Source organism: Capra hircus, chromosome 23 (assembly GCF_001704415.2).
Source record: "Capra hircus breed San Clemente chromosome 23, ASM170441v1, whole genome shotgun sequence".
Lineage (NCBI taxonomy): Eukaryota > Metazoa > Chordata > Mammalia > Artiodactyla > Bovidae > Capra > Capra hircus.
The window spans coordinates 38,270,237-38,288,743 of NC_030830.1; the positions used below are offsets into that span (position 1 = coordinate 38,270,237).

General features: G+C 40.9%; 1 protein-coding gene across 3 annotated transcripts in view; it reads left to right on the top strand.

Annotated features, from left to right (window-relative positions):
* The window catches only part of STK38 (serine/threonine kinase 38), a 44,170-nt gene continuing 31,964 nt past the window's right edge, over window positions 6,302-18,507 (top strand). Inside the window, exons 1-2 of one of the 3 annotated variants that reach the window (XM_018039064.1) lie at window positions 6,302-6,628; window positions 12,061-12,196. In XM_018039064.1, the coding sequence (XP_017894553.1) occupies window positions 12,066-12,196 (131 nt within the window). In that variant the 5' untranslated portion in view covers window positions 6,302-6,628; window positions 12,061-12,065. The remainder of the gene's footprint in view (window positions 6,629-12,060; window positions 12,197-18,507) is intronic. The other 2 variants (XM_005696274.3, XM_018039063.1) reach the window with 2 other exon arrangements.

Here is an 18,507-nt window from a genome sequence, read left to right on the forward strand (position 1 = left end):
AGTTGGAGGAGTGATAACTGGAATTTTAATAGACAAAATAAATCTCATTTCTTTTTAGAAGAATAGGCCTGAAACCCAGTCTGGACTTGGCACTTCAGGGAGACTTGTAGCCAGGTAGCCAGTTGCCTAGTTTTATAAAAACTAAGGTTGCAGTTACTAGCTTCAGCAGACATTGTTTTGAGAATGGTGGCATCCAAGCCTGACATGACTCAGAAAACTCAAGTGTTTAGCAACACAAAATCTAATCTGAAAGTATGCCCATAGCATTACCTAGTTATTTCCCAGGATATCTGAACCATAGCTACTCTATTTTGACTTTTAATTGTAAAATTTTCCTTAATAGCCAAAGCAGATGTCACCATTAATGATGTCGGTGTTTCTCTAGGCATGAGAAGATGCAAGAATTAGACTCATAAAATCTTCTCCTAAAAAGATCTAACTATCTGAAGACCTGTTCTGCCAGTTTTTCCCAGAGCACCGAGTGCCTCATTTCTTATTTTCACCCTGGACTCCTTTCAGGGGAGTTGAAGGTCAGCTGTTGCAGTGGCCATGATTTAATCTTTGTGGATGTAGACGGCAAGTGTCAGTTTTCAGTTGGCAGAGCCCCTTTTCATTCATAAATTTGACCATGATTCTGAGGGGGGCATTTCATGACCATTTTATCCCACGGTGCTGAGAATGTCCATTCTCAGGTTTGGCAAAGATTTTGTTGACAGGCCAGTCAATATGCTAGGCCATAAAACAGTATCCAAAATTCTCTGGAACACCTGTCTTACTAGCCTCTTGGTCCAGGAAAACATTCCCTCTTGTTGTTTCTTCCCATATCTAGAGTTACACTGTTCCCATCATTGATCTCACATGGAACTATATATTATTTTATCAGAGGTCTCAGTCACACATTTGGCAGTATAAGAAACAGCAATTTTGTAAAACAGATGAAATACAAATAATATAGCCAGCAGTATTAGTAAAGTCATAAGTAAGACTTAAGAACCGCCATTAGATGTAGCCCAGTATATCCCAGGTCATCTGACTTAGTCTACTCTGTACGAATCTTTATCTTCCAGGGAAATTATATATTGGCACTGTCCATAAGGCACATAGCCCAGTTATCTGTTGTTAAAAAACAAAAATTCCACCAAGTAAATTTTAAGTTGTAATCGACTTTGTTCAGTCTTCATGAATCAGGCAGTATCCCAGCTAGCACAGAGAAAGGTGCTTGAAGACCTTGAGCAGAATGGATAGTTTTTACAGGCAGGAGGAAGGTGGGCAAGGAAGCAATTAGCAAATGAAAGGAAAGGATTGTTTTAGGCCAGATCACCTTCTGTGGGGAAAGGGTGAGGCTGAATCATGCAGATGCCATCTTCTTCCTTTGTAGGGGTTGTGGAGGGTGGGATAGAGAGGGTCCAAATGACAGATTACCTTGTTGGTGCTCATCAGAAAATTCCAGGATGAATGACTGAGACTACATTCCCCAGGGAAAGTAAAAACTGCAATTAGATAAGGTATTAAATCTAAGTTTGTTATAATCGGGTTCAGCATAAATGATGCCATTTTGGGCCTATGGTTTCCTTTTTAACACTACAAACTTACCTTTGTAACCAAAAAGGACCTACTGTATAGTACAGGGAACTCTGCTCAATATTCTATAATAATCTAAGTGGGAAAAGAATTTTTAAAAGAATAGATATATTTATATGTATAAATGAATCACGTTGCTGTACAGCTGAAACTAACACAACATTATAAATCAAATATAGTCCACTATAAAATAAAACACTGGGCTGGAAGAAGCACAAGCTGGAATCAAGATTGCCAGGAGAAATATCAATCACCTCAGATATGCAGATGACACCACTCTTATGGCAGAAAGTGAAGAGGAACTAAAAAGCCTCTTGATGAAAGTGAAAGAGGAGAGTGAAAAAGTTGGCTTAAAGCTCAACATTCAGAAAACTAAGATCATGGCATCTGGTCCCATCACTTCATGGGAAGTAGATGGGGAAACAGTGGAAACTGTGTCAGACTTTATTCTTTGGGCTCCAAATCACTGCAGATGGTGATTGCAGCCATGAAATTAAAAGACACTTACTCCTTGGAAGGAAAGTTATGACCAACCTAGATAGCATATTCAAAAGCAGAGACATTACTTTGCCAACAAAGGTCCGTCTAGTCAAGGCTATGGTTTTTCCAGTGGTCATGTATGGATGTGAGAGTTGGACTGTGAAGAAGGCTGAGCACCGAAGAATTGATGCTTTTGAACTGTGGTGTTGGAGAAGACTCTTGAGAGTCCCTTGGACTGAAAGGAGATCCAGCTAGTCCATTCTAAAGGAGATCAGTCCTGGGTGTTCTTTGGAAGGACTGATGCTAAAGCTGAAACTCCAGTACTTTGGCCACCTCATGCAAAGAGTTGACTCATTGGAAAAGACTCTGATGCTGGGAGGGATTGGGGGCAGGAGGAGAAGGGGACGACAGAGGATGAGATGGCTGGATGGCATCACTGACTCGATGAACATGAGTTTGGGTGAACTCCAGGAGTTGGTGATGGACAGGGAGGCCTGGCGTGCTGCAATTCATGGGGTCACAAAGAGTTGGACACGACTGAGTGACTGACTGATAAAAGTTAAAAAGTAAATGTTAGAAAAAAATAAAAATAAAAGGCAAGAACTTGATCTTGAAAAGTAAAACAACAGCAGCTTAACCGTTGTGACTTGCCAAAGAAATGTGAAGATCAGAATGGCAGTTATCAAAAAGATAACAAGATGTGGAGAGGAGAATCCTCACGCTCTATCGGTGAGAATGGAAACTGGTGCAACTACCATGATAAAAAATTAAAAATAGAACCACTATTTGATTCAGCTTCTACTCGAGTATTTATCCAAAGAAAACAAGAACACCAGTTAGAAAAGATACATGCATTCCTATGTTCATTGCAGCATTAGTTGAAATAACCAGGTTATGGAAGCAACCTAAGTACCCAACAATAGATGAATGAATAAAGATGAATATATATATAAACATATAATATTCATATATGAATAAAGATATAATACATATACATATAATATTCATATATGAATATTACTCAGCCATGAAAAAGAACAAAATTTTGCCATTTGTGACAACATGGGTGGACCTAGAGGTCCATATTACGCTAAATAAATTTAGTCGGATGGAGAAAGACAAATGCTATATGATTTCACTTATATGTGGAATCTAAAATAAATGTAAATGAACAAACATAAAAGAGAAACAGTTATAGATACAGAGACCAAATTGGTGGTTGCTAGAGGGGAGGCGGGTAAGAATGGTGGGGAACACAGGTAAGGGAGATTAAAAGTACAAGCTTCTACTTACAAAATAAATGAGTCATAGGTCTGAAATGTACAGTGTGGAGAATATAGTCAATAACTATGTAATATCTTTGTATGGTGACACTAGTAAATAGACATATCATTTTGAAATGCGGGCTTCCCCGGTGGCTCAGTGGTAAAGAACCCACCTGCAACGCAGGAGACGCAGGAGACACAGGTTTGATTCCTGGTTTGGCAAGATCTCCTGGAGGAGGGCATGGCAACTCACTCCAGGATTCTTGCCTGGAGAAGCCCATGGACAGAGGAGCCTGGCAGGGTCGCAAAGAGTCAGACATGGCTGAACACGTATGCACACACGCATTTTGAGATGTATAGAAATATTGAGACAGTATGTTGTAGAACAGGAACTAAAGTTGTAGATAAATTATACATCAAAAACAAATAAATGAACTCAACTTATAGAAACTGAAAGTGAAAGTGAAGTCGCTCAGTCATGTCTGACTCTTTGCGACCCCATGGACACCAGGCTCCTCCATCTATGGGATTTTCTGGGCAAGAGTACTGGAGTGAGTTGCCCTTTCCTTCTCCAGAGAATCTTCCCAACCCAGGGATCGAACCCAGGTCTCCCACATTGTAGACAGACACTTTATCGTCTGAGCCACCAGGGAAGTTCAACTTATAGAAGAGGGTATCAAATTTGTGATTACCAGATCGGGGAGGGGAAGTTGAATGAAGGTGGTCAAAAGGTACAAACTTCCAGATTTCAGTACTAGGAATGTAATGGACACTGTGATAAATATAATTAACACTGCTGTATACTATATATGAAAGTTTTCTTTTTAAAAAAAATTTATCAAAAAAATATATCTTATTTTGCAAGACAAGGGAGACTAACTTGACTTGGTCACTTCTTGCTAATGCCTCTGGAAATCATGGGCACAACTTAAACTCTTCGCCAATATTTTTATGCTGCTGCTGCTGCTGCTAAGTCGCTTCAGTCGTGTCTGACTCTGTGCGACCCCATAGACAGCAGCCCACCAGGCTCCCCTGTCCCTGGGATTCTCCAGGCAAGAACACTGGAGTGGGTTGCCATTTCCTTCTCCAATGCATGAAAGTGAAAAGCGAAAGTGAAGTCGCTCAGTCGTGTCCGACTCATAGTGACCCCATGGACTGCAGCCCACCAGGCTCCTCCGTCCATGGGATTCTCCAGGCAAGAGTGCTGGAGTGGGGTGCCATTGCCTTAGGTAACCACTAACCAACTCCCTATCATTTAAGAAAAGTCTAATATTGTAACCAATCACTGTGAAGAATAAGCAGTCACTGCCTCCTCACTAAAGTTGTTATCCCTTAGTTGCTAAGTTGTAACTGACTCTTGTGATCCCACAGACTGTAGTCCTCCAGGCTCCTAGGACCATGGGATTTTCCAGGCAAGAATACTGAAGTGGGTTGCTGTTTCCTTCTCCAGGGGATCTTCCTGACCCAGGGATTGAACTGGAATCTCCTGCATTGCAGGTGGATTCTTTACCAGTTGAGCCACAAGGGAAGCCCTAAAGTTTTGTTTCTTAACTTTGTATTTATATGAGATGATGGATGTTTACTAAGCTTATTGTCATAGTCATTTCGTGAGATAGGTCAAATTATTATTTTGGGCACCTTCAATTTATACAGTGCTATATGTTAATTATACCTCAATAATTATGGAAGAAAAAATAAAAGAGTTGTGAGGATCACCTGAGATTAAATTCTTCCATGTGGTTCATAAACTGAAAAGTGCTATACAAAAGTCTGGCACTGTATCTAAGTCGTTAAGAATAGGGAGGACTTTAACAAAAGGCACTGGGGAAGAAGGGCCTCTGGGCGGGGAGAATGAAAAGCAAAGTGGTTTTTGTGTGCTGAGACTAAAGGAAACTGGGCTTTGAAGTCTAGCAAGATGAAAGCAGTCAAGGAAAGCCTATGTTTTTAAGACCATTAAGGAAATAAAGCCTAGGACCCCAAGCTTGAAGGATTAAAACCAAGCCTTATGGTCTTAAGGAAGGAAACAGCAACCCACTTCAGTATTCTTGCCTGGAAAATCCCATGGTCCTAGGAGCCTGGAGGGCTACAGATACACAAGAGCCTGGCAGATACACAAGAGCCTGGGGGCACCGTAATACCACAAAACGGTAATGAATGACGCACACATGCTTCTTTCGCTGTCTAGATGGCCTCTGTTGAAGGCAGGCAGGGGCATTGTCATCTTTGTTTCCAGGAGCCTGATAATTTCTGCTCAAGGGCACTGCGCTCCATTCTCAAGGCACCAGTGGGCGTCCAAAAGTCTTGGGTCCTCGCTAACCCAAGGGATGGGACAGACTCCGCAGCTGGGTAGCCTTGAAAAGCAGGTTCTGTGCACACTGGGGTGCCCTCCCCGTAACCGGTATCAGACGTCCAAACCTATTAGAGCTCACCCCATCCAAGGCAGAGTATGCTAATCCTTACTTTAAGGTAGTGTAGATGGGGAGGGAAGGGCTGGGGGCGGGGGGCGGACCTATTTATGATGGAAATCAAGAGTTGGTAGGGGACCATGACTACACAGGTGAAAAGACTTCATGGAACTACACAGATGGGCGCGAGTACGCGCGCACACGCAAAAGTGAGTGCAAGCCCGAGTGGTTAAATCTGAGGTTTGTCATCTAGTTAATTGCATCGGTCTAGTCCATCGTACTCCGCCGATATTAATTTCCTGGTTTTGATAATGCAGTGTAGTTATGTAAGACGTTGAGAGAAGCTGGGTGGGTGATGGGTAAAAGGGACCTTTTTGTACTAATTCTGTCACTTTGGGGGGGAGTTTATAATTATTTCAAAATGGAAAACAAAAAAACAAGACGACCCTCCCCAGGAGCCCAGCCCGGTCCCGCCCACCCCGAAAAGGACCCACCCCTCAGACTTCTCCGGCCGGAATGAGGCGGGGAGGGGCGGGGCGGGGCGGGGAGCGCACGCGCAGACCCGGAACCCGCGCCGCGACTCCGGGAAGTCACGCTTGCGCAGTCCGTCGCCCTGGGAGCCGCGCCAGCCCGTCTCCGCCGTGGGGGACTGGGCAGCCTCGGCCCCTGCGCTTGCCGTCTTTTCCGGCAGTTGGGGCTCTTCCTGTCATCTTCACACCCGCAACCGCCCCGCGGCCCCCTACTGCAGAGTGCCTAACGCGTCCCCTCCCCTCCTCCGGTCGGCTGGCAGCTGCTGCGGGGCTTTCGCCTTTCCTCACTTCGAGACCGCTGGCCCGGCTGGCGTCTGCGGCTGCTCGCCGCCCCGAGCCCTGCCTCTCCCCTCAGCCCGGGGCTCCGGTGAGTGTCTTGCTGCCGTTGTCTTCCATCCATCCCGGCCTTTTCCCTTCTCTCCTCTTTCCCTGACTCGTTTTTGGGGTTCTCCCTTTCCCGCCGGCGTCTTCTTTCCAGCCCTGCCCTTTCGGCCCCTCCTGTCAGCGCTTTTCCTCCCGGCTTCCAGAGGCTCCTGGCCGGTCCTCCTCATGGTTTCCCAGGCTCCGCACCCCGTCCTTTCTCTGTCTTCGCGTGCTGTTGGGGCGGGGTGCCAGGCTCTCTTCTTTCCATGTCGCCTGCTTTGTCTCCTCGCTGCCACCGCTCAGTCCCCTCCAGGATGTCTGTCGGTCGTTACCAATTTTCACCTCCTTTTCTTCTTTTTTCTGGAGTCTTAAGAATCTGAGAGATGTTGTATGAGGCAGTTGTCGAAAACCACCCCCCTCCCCGACCTTGGGGGGCGGCGGTACCTTTGCGTCTCCTTCCCTATGGTTAATCTTAGGGTACCGGCCTTCAGATAATCCAGCCGAAAACCACAGGAAAATGTAGTGAAGCCTTTTTTAAAGAAGAGAGTGGAGAAGGAAAGGAAGGACTTGGGGTAGAGTCTGTGCAGAAAGACTTCAAGTGTGCAGAATGGCAGGTAGAGAGACCAGAGCTCCCACTAGACGGACAGACCCAAAGATAATCTTGTTCTTTTTGAACTGTACAGGGGAAGGCTGGAGTGGAGACCACTGCCTTTCTTCTCCCTTTCAGCGCACTTTGGCTCTGAGTTAGAATTAGCCAGGCATTGGATGTGGTTTCCCTAAGCATAAAACAACCGCCTCCACAATAACAGGCTCCAGTCTCCCCCCAGGCAAGAGGAGATGGCAGCTTCCTCTTAAGGGGATGAGGTCAACTCTATTCCGCTTGGTATAGAAAACCATTCCATGTTCTAACCCCACCCCGTCACACATACATATTTTCTGCTCCTAGTAATGGGCATAAGAAACCAGTTTTTCCTAGCAAATCTTTTATAAGATACTCAGCTAAGTGCGTAGCATTGTACCTGATATGGGGAAGAATATTAAAAACATTGTAAGTCAGGGTGCTTGCCTTCCAGTGAGTTACAGTTCCAGGAGGAAAAATTAGATATGTGACTATTAAGGAATAGTCTCAGCTCCGGTGTTGAATTGTCCAAATGAAAGATAGTAGGTTGTCAGTCACAAAGAAAGAAAGAATTGGTGAGAAAAGGGGATATTTATAGAGTTCACAAGGTACTTGTAAAGTCAGTCAGTTAACCATGCATAACTCTAGATACAATGATAGTTTTCATTTGATCTCCTTTTAATCTTTGCCCCAGCTTGTGAAGATCACATTCTTCTGTTACATTGCTCTTTTAACTTTTAAGAGTTTCTTGCTTACCTATCATTTCTTAATTCTGAGTTGGAGAATGAAACAAATAGGGCAAGGGCCTCCAGTGGCCTACAGGTCAGGACAAGAAGGCTTGAGTTGTCAAAGCTTGAGGGAAAGTCGTCTTATGTAAAGTGCTTGGTTGACCCAGAAAACCTGTAAATTGCTATAGGGCAATGGTAACTTTTGATGAAAGGTTATTAGAATTATCAATTATGAATGTATGAGCAGAGGAAAAGGATGGGGGGAGGGTTTGAAGAAAGGCCAAAGGGAAGGACAGTGTAACCTTAGCCATTGCATTAGAGACTGAATGAAGGTTGAAAACCATTCTGTTAGAGCATTGTTGGCCTTTTATAGGAGTATCTTTGAGTGCACTTAATCTGTTGATCTTGTACAAAGTTTAGGAAGACATGCTAGCAACTTAAATGGGTCAAAATGTTTGTTCTCCTATTTTTATATACCCATTAATACAAATGTAATTTTGTTCTTTACCTTTGTTGAAAACTGAAAATCATTAATTTGCTCAATCTATGTTTACTAACTGCCTGTTATATGGAAGGCATTGTTTTCTTAGGCTTAAACACTCTCTAGTTGTGTTTTTATGTGGAAATAATTTCATTTGTTGAAATGTGTATATATATATATATATATATAGAGAGAGAGAGAGACAGACAGACAGACAGGAACATTCTCTGGAAATTTTCAGACAAGGGAGGAGTACTAAGCACTCTCTTGCTTCAGACTTGTTTTTAAATCTGGTTTTAAAATTTCCTCACCAAACTTAGAGAGCATGTGGTTTTCATTGTGGGTGGAGGGGGTACAGGCTGACAAATAAGGAACCACACCCAGGCTTCATAAACCAGACAGAGGTTTAAAAACAATTCTGATATCCTAAAAACGTTTGAGTTTGCTTTGATGTTAGCAGAAACTTCCCCATAAAAAATAACATTTTATAGTAAGATTGAGATGAGTTCAGTGTCTTGAATTTGTGATTATTGATCATTTTAGCACATCGTGAATGACTGAAGTAGAGCCTTGATTTTGAATCTCTTCTCTGAAAAAATTATTCTTTATGTGATTTTCCCCCCAGTATCTTTCTGTAAAATTGCTTAATGTTAAGTCTTTTTTCTTAGTAATAATATGTTTACACATTTCTTAAAAGGCTACATTTAATCTCCAAAACAATTTTAAAAGCTGCTAAGTATCAAGAGGAGAACCTTAAGAAAATTTTCGAAATTAAAAGATGCTTGCTCCTTGGAAGGAAAGCTATGACAAACCTAGACAGTGTATTAAAAAGCAGAGACATCACTTTGCCAACAAAGGCCTATATAGCAATGCTAGGGTTTTTCCAGTAGTCATGTACTGATGTGAGAGTTGGATCATAAGGAAGGCTGAATGCCAAAGAATTGATGCTTTTGAATTGTGGTGCTGGATGGAGGATACTCTTGAGAATCCCTTGGACTGCAAGGAGATCAAACCAGTCAACCCTGAATATTCATTGGAAGGACTGATACTGAAGCTCCAATACTTTGGCTACCTTGTGTGAAGAGCCGAGTCATTGGAAAAGACCTCGATGCTGGGTAAGATTGAGGGCAGGCGGAGGAGGGGTCAACAGAAGATGAGATGGTTGGATGGCATCCTCGATTCAATGGACATGAGTTTGAGCAAACTCTGGGAGATGGTGAAGGCAGGCAAGCCTGGCGTGCTGCAGTCCATGGGGTCGCAAAGAGGCGGACACGACTGAGTGACTAAGCAGCAACAAAGCTATTTAAACCTTGTTGGTATCAAGTTTTCAAATATGTAAAACTAGGAAGTTAGGGCCTCTTGTGTTTAAGATATCTTTCATCACCAAAGTTATGACTCAGATTTTTTTCTTTTGTATTGTTTCCATCATAGGTCTTTGTTTTAACTTGTCAACTCAAATAGATAGCGGACACCTGTCGAATACCATAAGCCATGTCACAGTACATTTATACTTATAGGTGAAGATTTTAGTCATAGATTTTAAATTATAGAAATTATAAATTTAAAAGTTCTTGGTAACTTAATGTGAATAGTACACACTCATTGAAGAAAATGTGGAAAAGCACAAACAAGAAAATGATCTATTGTATTCTCACTGCCTAGAGTTCAGTTTAGTTCAGTCGGCCAGTCGTGTCCGACTCTTTGCGACCCCATGAATTGCAGCACGCCAGGCCTCCCTGTCCATTACCAACTCCCGGAGTTCACTCAGACTCACGTCCATCGAGTCAGTGATGCCATCCAACCATCTCATCCTCAGTCGTCCCCTTCTTCTCCTGCCCCCAATCCCTCCCAGCATCAGAGTCTTTCCCAATGAGTCAACTCTTCGCATGAGGTGGCCAAAGTACTGTAGTTTCAGCTTTAGCATCAGTCCTTCCAAAGAAATCCCAGTGTTGATCTCCTTCAGAATGGACTGGTTGGATCTCCTTCCAGTCCAAGGGACTCTCAAGAGTCTTCTCCAACACCACAGTTCAAAAGCATCAATTCTTCGGTGCTCAGCCTTCTTCACAGTCCAACTCTCACATCCATACATGACCACTGGAAAAACCATAGTCTTGACTAGATGGACCTTAGTCGGCAAAGTAATGTCTCTGCTTTTGAATATGCTATCTAGGTTGGTCATAACTTTTCTTCCAAGGAGTAAGCGTCTTTTAATTTCACGGCTGCAGTCACCATCTGCAGTGATTTTGGAGCCCCCAAAAATAAAATCTGACACTGTTTCCACTGTTTCTCCATCTGTTTCCCATGAAGTGATGGAACCAGATGCCATGATCTTCGTTTTCTGAATATTGAGCTTTAAGCCAACTTTTCCACTCTCCTCTTTTACTTTCATCAAGAGGCTTTTTAGTTCCTCTTCACTTTCTGCCATAAGAGTGGTGTCATCTGCACATCTGAGGTTGTTGATATTTCTCCCGGCAATGTTGATTCCAGCTTGTGCTTCTTCCAGCCCAGCGTTTCTCATGATGTACTCTGCATAGAAGTTAAATAAGCAGGGTGACAATATACAGCCTTGACGTACTTCTTTTCCTATTTGGAACCAGTCTGTTGTTCCATGTCCATTTCTAACTGTAGAGTTAAACCACTAATAATATTTTTCCCCACTGGAACATTTTGATATATGTTTCTAATAATTCTGTACATATACAGTAAACACATAAAAGTGAAATGGTATATGTTCTGTTTTATAACCTATTATTTTCAATTAGATTGGAAATATTTTTCCTGAAAAATGTTTTTTGTTTGTTTTATTCTTTAAAGGCTTGCCTGACAAACATTTAAACATATTTTAATTCTCTGCATGTTATTTCATTGTAGGACTTTTCCATGATTAAATCAGTTCTGTTCTTGGTTATTCAAGTTACTTGTAGTTTTTCTTTGTCATTACAATGTTGCATTGAATCCCCTTGTGTGTGAATGCTTGTGGGTCTTTGATTCTTTCCAGGTAGATTTCTAGATGGCAAAGAGTGGTACTGTCTGTGTTACATGTTCTTAATATATGTGTCTGGTATTGTGGTCTTCTTCCCTTTTTTCTGAAAAATGCAACGCTTTTCCTTAAGGATATATTCATGTTGCTTTTGCTATATGGTAATTTCTTTGTATGTCTCTACAACATTTTACTTGTTGATTTGCTTACTGAATTGCTTCCAGTTTCTCCTAACACAGTTGATGGCGTAAGGACCATCTTCTGTAGCACACATCTTGTTCATGTTCCCTTAAGAGCCTGTGCGGAGTGGGGAATTCCCTGGCACTCTGGTGGTTTCGACTCTGTGCTTCCACTGCAGGGGGCACGGGTTCCAGCAGCATAAGAAAAATAAAAAAGGAACGTGTGATAGTTTCTCTAGGCCTTATACCTAGGCATGGTATTTCTGTGTCAAAAAACTTTAATGTATACTTGTTTTCACCAAGTATTCTGTTTGTCTGGGTTTTGTTTTATACTGTTTGTATTCCAGAAAACTTAGATCAGTTTACATTCCTACCAGTAGGGTAAGAGAGTGCAGAACTGGTGGATTCTATCTCCAAAACTAATACCTGTTGTTTTTCGTTGTTTCTAGCAGCCATGGCAATGACAGGTTCAACACCTTGCTCGTCCATGAGTAGTCACACAAAGGAAAGGGTGACAATGACCAAAGTGACACTGGAGAATTTTTATAGCAACCTTATTGCTCAACATGAAGAACGAGAAATGAGGTAAAGAATTTTGAGAAAGTCGAGTCATGGTTTTGGGTTCCTTCTCTTTATCATGAATCACATTTGTAATATGATTGAAAGGAGACAAGAGTAGCAGCGACCTTGTTCTAACCAATTCCATTACGGTGGAGTAACAGTGTCGTTGATTTCCAAGGTCCTTGCTATTAACCCACTTATTTCTATTTCTGTTTACTGGTCAAGAACATAAAATTCCATGGTAGTATAAGAAGTTAATTGGACCAAAACCTTGGAGTTCATCGTGAAAGCACTGTGATATAATGGAAAGAGCAGGATTATGGAGCCAGATCTGGGTTTAGAATCCTGCCTTTACCATCTGGTCTTTGTGTGAGGTTAGAACAGATTTTTAGTCTTTCTGCACATCAGTTCTCCTATCTGGAAAATGAGGAGAGTACTACTTGCCTTTCAGAATTGCTGTGGGTATTGGATGTGACACATATGAGTACCCCCCAAAGTGCGTCACACCTAGTAATCACATGAACGGTGGTAGTAGTGTTACTGAGTCCAAGCTCATGCTGCTCGCTGCACTGACAGACCAGTAAATTGAGAGACGAGTTGTTGGGGTAAGGAATAGTGACTTTATTCTGAAAGTGAGAAAACTGAGAGGATGGTGGACTCATGCCTCTAAAGAACCACCTTGGCCTAAGGCTTTTCTTCCGCTAACAGGAGAGAGGGAGTAAAATTAGACATTTCCTGGTTCCTGTCAGCCTCCAGAGGGGTGGTTTTAATTTCTTCCTCCCTGCAATCATTCACAGGGGGGCCTCGTGGTGATTGTTCCTATGAGCTAAACAAAGGTCTTTTAGCTTAATGCTCATTTCTTGAGAGGCAGGGTTACCAGAGATGGGTCATTACGTATAATTTAAGTTTATAGGCAACATCTGTTAAGTGATTAACTTGTAATAGAATATAAAGGGTCTTCCCTATTAGAGTGGCAGGTATTGTTACTGCTCAAGGTATTGTGTACTATCCATGTAGTAACTCATTATTTAAAATTTTTTTCCAGTATTTTATTAAGAAAATATTCAGAAGCACAGAAAAGTTGAAGGAATTGTTTTCAGTAAAGTAAATACCCATACAGACATCATGTAGATTCTGCATTTATCATTTATCACATATTGATCTGTCCGTCCCTTAATACATTCATTAATTCATCTTAATCTTTTTGCTTCAAAGTATGTTGCAGATGTCTGTATGTTTTACTTCTGAATATTTCTTCTTGTATAATGAGTTTGATATATATATTTCTTAAGGGAGTTCAAAGTTTGCATACAATGAAATGCGCCACCTTAAGGGTACATTTCAATGAGTTTTGACAAAAACATATACCTGGTCTTTCCTGGAGATTCTTCTTCAACCCCTGGCCACTGCTGTTGCGGTTTTGTTTTTACCATAGATTAATATTATATGTTCCATACAAATGGAACATGTAAATAGATTCATTTGAATAAAGCATCTTGCACTCAGCCTAATGTTTTAAAAGTTCATCCATTTTGGTATTGTGTCCATAGTTTGTTCCTTTATATTGCTGAATACCATTCTGTTTTCTGACTATACCATTGTTTGCTTATATGTTCTTTTATTGATAAAAATTTAGGCTTTTTAAAGTTTTTGGCTGTTCTGAGTAAGTTGCTCTGAACATTTATGTATAGATCTTTTTGCGAACATTTGTTTTCAGTTCTTAGGTAAATATTTAGGAATGGAATAGCTGGCTCTTGGCTCATAAATATACATAAGTATATGTTTAGTTTTATGAGGAGTTGCTAGACATTTTTGTAAAATATTCCCAATGATGTATGAGAGTTGTAGTTGCTTTATATATATATATTTTAAACATTGTATTATCAGTCTTTTAACTAGCTTTTTATGGATGCCCAGTGGTATTTGATTGTTTTTTTAATTTGCATTTCCCTGATGATTGAATGATGTTCAGCATTTTTCTTTATATGCCTTTTGGCCATATTTTCCTTTGTGAAGTGTTTGTTCAAATTTTTTGACTATTGAGTTTTGGAATTTCTTCATATATCTTAGATAATGATCCTTTGTTGTAGATGTGTTTTGCAAAGTTTCTACCAGTCTGTGGCTTTCCTGTTCATCTAATTTGGCTTTTTTTTTTTTTTTTTTTTCTTTTGTGGTTATTTCATTCTGTGACCTCTAAGAAACCTTTGCCTACTCCTCCTCAGTCATGAAGATAATTCTCTTATGTTTTCTTCTGGAAGTTTTATAGGCTTAGTTTTTATATTTATGTGATCAGTCTTGAATTGATAAGTGTGTGGGGTATGAGGTGGGGTTTGAAATTTATTTTCCATATGGATATCCAGTTATTTTAGCACTCTTTGTTGCAAAGACTTTCTTTTACCCACTAAATTGCTTTGGCGCTTTTGAAAATCAGATACCATATAATTGTGAATCTGTCTGGGCTCTTTGTTCTGTTTCATTTATCTATCTGTCTGTATGCCAGTATCAGATTGTCTTGATTATCAGAGCTTTGTAGTAAGTTTTAAAGTCAGTATAAGCCCTCAACTTGGTGGTGGTTCTTGTTTTTTTCAAGGTTACTTTGGATATTCTAGGTTTTTTGAATTTACATATACATTTTAAAATCAGCTTATCAGTTTCTGCAGAAAAGCCTAGTGGAATTATGGTTGTAGTTGTATTGAATCTGAGTCAGTTTGAGGGAGAGTTGACATCTTTACAACATTGAATTTTTTGATGCATATCAATCCATTTTGTTCAGTCTTTAATTTTTCTTAGCAATATTTTGTAGTTTTAGGGTGGAGGCATTTCATGTCTTTTGTTTGTCTATTACTAATATTTTTTGTTTTTTTTTTTTAATGCTATTGTAAGTGGGTATTTGAAATTTCATTTTCCACTTCTTTGTTGCTAGCATATAGAACTATAACTGAATTTTGCATATTGACCTTAAACCTTGCAACTTGCTAATTTACTTTCATAGTAGCCTTTTTGTAGATTCCTTAGAATTTTCTTTGTAAAGAATCATACCCAGATAGAGTTTTACATCTTCCTTTCCAGTCTGTACACATTTTCTTTCTTTTAACCTTTTCACATTGACTAGGATTTCAGGTGCAGTGTGGAATGTAAGTGATGGGAGTAGACATCTTTTGTTCCCTATTTACAGGGGAAAGCACTATTTCTCTGTTCGTTATGATGTTAAGGTAGGGTTTTCAAAGATGCTCTTCATTGATTGGGAAAGTTTCCTTATGTTCCTGTTTGAGAATTTTTATCATGAGTGGGTGTTGAATTTTGTCAAATGCTTTTTCTCATCTTTGAGATGATCATCTTGTGTTTTCTTTATTCTTTCACACTATGGTGAGTTACATGAACTGGGTTTTGAATGTTAAACTCACCTTCCATTCCTGGGGTAAAACCCTCTTGGTCAAAATGCATTACTCTCTTTATATATTGCTGGATTCGGTGTGCTAAGTTATGGGTAAGGATTTTTGCCATCGTTTTCTTCAGGAGGGTAGAAATAATAATTTACATGGGATATATGATTTGATTTTAAATATGCAGCTCTGTATGCAGAATAGCAAGATACTTTATACGTGGTGGTGGCTAGCTTTGTTCACTGGGACAAATAAGAGCCTGTACAGCACTCTTTGTTAGGATCATGGGGCATTCAAAAATAAATTTGCATGCTCTAGGCATGTGAAACCTGTTGGGGGTGGTTATTTTCAAATACAACTGCTCTGTTGAAATCAGAACTTCTGGTGTTGCAGTTACAGAGAAATGTTTGAGTTCTGATTAAGTTACTTATTTTATTTGATAATAGTCAGTTGGTACTTGTTACCTGTTTTATTTACAGTAGTGTGTATATGTTAATCCCAATCTCCTAATTTATCACTTCCCTCCAAGTTTCCCCTTTGGTAACAGTAAGTTTGATTTTAAGATCTGTGAGTCTATTTCTGTTTTTGTAAATAAGTTCATTTGTATCATTTTTAAATTAGATTCCACATATGTGAAAGTCAGTCAGTTGTGTCTGACTCTTTGTGACCCCACGGACTATACAGTCCATGGAATTCTCCAGGCTAGAATACTGGAGCGAGTAGCCTTTCCCTTCTCTGAGGGATCTTCCCAACCCGGGGATTGAACCCATGTCTCCCGCATTGCAGATGGATTCTTTACCAGCTGAGCCACAAGGGAAACAGATTCTACATATAAGTGATACCATATGATTTGTCTTTCTCTAACTGATTTACATCACTTAGAACGATAATCTCCAGGTCCATCCATGTTGCTGCCAATGGCATTATTTTCTGCTTTTTTATGGCTGAGTCATATTCCATTGCATATATGTATCACATCTTTTTTATCTATTCCTCTGTTGATGGAGATTTAGGTTGCTTCCATGTCTTGGCTACTGTACATACTGCGTCAGTGAATATTGGGGTGCATGTATCTTTTTGAATTATGATTTTCTCCAGGTTCAAGCCCAGGAGTGAGATTGCTGGATAATATGGTGTGTTTAGTTTTTTAAGGAAGCTCCATACTTTTCTCCATAATGGTTGTACCAGTTTACATTCCTACCAGCAGTGTAGGAGGGTTCCCTTTTCTCCCATAGCCTCTCCAGTAATCTTGCCTGGAAAATCCCGTGGACAGAGGAGCCTGGTGGGCTGCAGTCCATGGGGTCGCAAAGAGTCGGACACGACTGAAGCAGCTTAGCAGCAGCAGCAGCAGTGTCCTCGTTTTTGCACTTGAGTTGATATTTGGTGTTAAGTTTGTTGATACATTTTGGTAAGACTGTTTGATTTTGGGTTTTATCACTCCAAGAAAAATTTTTTTTAAAAAGCAAGTTATAAATAGCTCATATAACTCAACATCGGAAAATCAAACAATGCGATTGAAAACTGGGCAGAAGAGCTGAATAGACATTTTCCCAAAGAGGAAACACAGATGGCCAGCAGCCACATGAAAAGATGCTCAGCCTCACTAATCATCAGGGAAATGCAAATCAAAGCCACTGTATCACCTCACACCTGTCAGAGTGGCTGTCACCAAAAAGAACACACATAACAATTGTTGGCAAGCATATAGAGAAAAGAGAACCCTCCTGCATGGTCAGTGTGAATGTAAATTGATGGAGCTACTGAGGAAAACAGAATGGAAGTTTCTCAAGCAACTAAAAATAGAGTTACCGTATGATCCAACAATTCTATTCCTGGGTATATATTAGAAAAAACCAGAATCACTAGTTCAGGAAGCTTTGTACCCAGTGTTCATAGTAGCATTATTTACGGTTGACAAGATATGGAAGCAACCTAAGTGTCCATCAGTAGAGGATTACGTAAAGAAGATGTGTGTATGTGTACACACACACACAATGGAATATTCAGTTCAGTTCAGTCGCTCAGTCGTGTTGACTCTTTGCGACCCCCTGGCAGCACGCTAGGCCTCCCTGTCCATCTCCGACTCCTGGAGTTCACTTAGACTCACGTCCATCGAGTCAGTGATGCTGTCCAGCTATTTCATCCTCAGTCGTCCCCTTCTCCTCCTGCCCCCAATCCCTCCCAGCATCAGAGTCTTCCAGTGAATCAACTCTTCGCATGAGGTGACCAAAGTACTGGAGTTTCAGCTTTCGCATCATTCCTTCCAAAGAAATCCAGGGCTGATCTCCTTCAGGATGGACTGGTTGGATCTTCTTGCAGTCCAAGGGACTCTCAAGTCTTCTCCAACACCATAGTTCAAAAGCATCAATTCTTCGGTGCTCAGCTTTCTTCACAGTCCAACTCTCACATCCATACATGACCACTGGAAAAACCATAGCCTTGACTGGACAGACCTTAGTCAGCAAAGTAATGTCTCTGCTATCTAGGTTGGTCATAACTTTTCTTCCAAGGAGTAAGCGTCTTTTAATTTCATGGCTGCAGTCACCATCTGCAGTGATTTTGGAGCCCCCCCGAAATAAAGTCTGACACTGTTTCCACTGTTTCCCCATCTATTTGCCATGAAGTGATGGGACCAGATGCCATGATCTTCGTTTTCTGAATATTGAGCTTTAAGCCAACTTTTTCACTCTCCTCTTTCACTTTCATCAAGAGGCTTTTGAGTTCCTCTTCACTTTCTGCCATAAGGGTGGTGTCTTCTGCATATCTGAGGTGATTAATATTTCTCCCGGCAATCTTGATTCCAGCTTGTGCTTCTTCCAGCCCAGCGTTTCTCATGATGTACTCTGCATAGAAGTTAAATAAGCAGGGTGACAATATACAGCCTTGATGTACTCCTTTTCTATTTGGAACCAGTCTGTTGTTCCATGTCCAGTTCTAACTGACAGTTGCTTC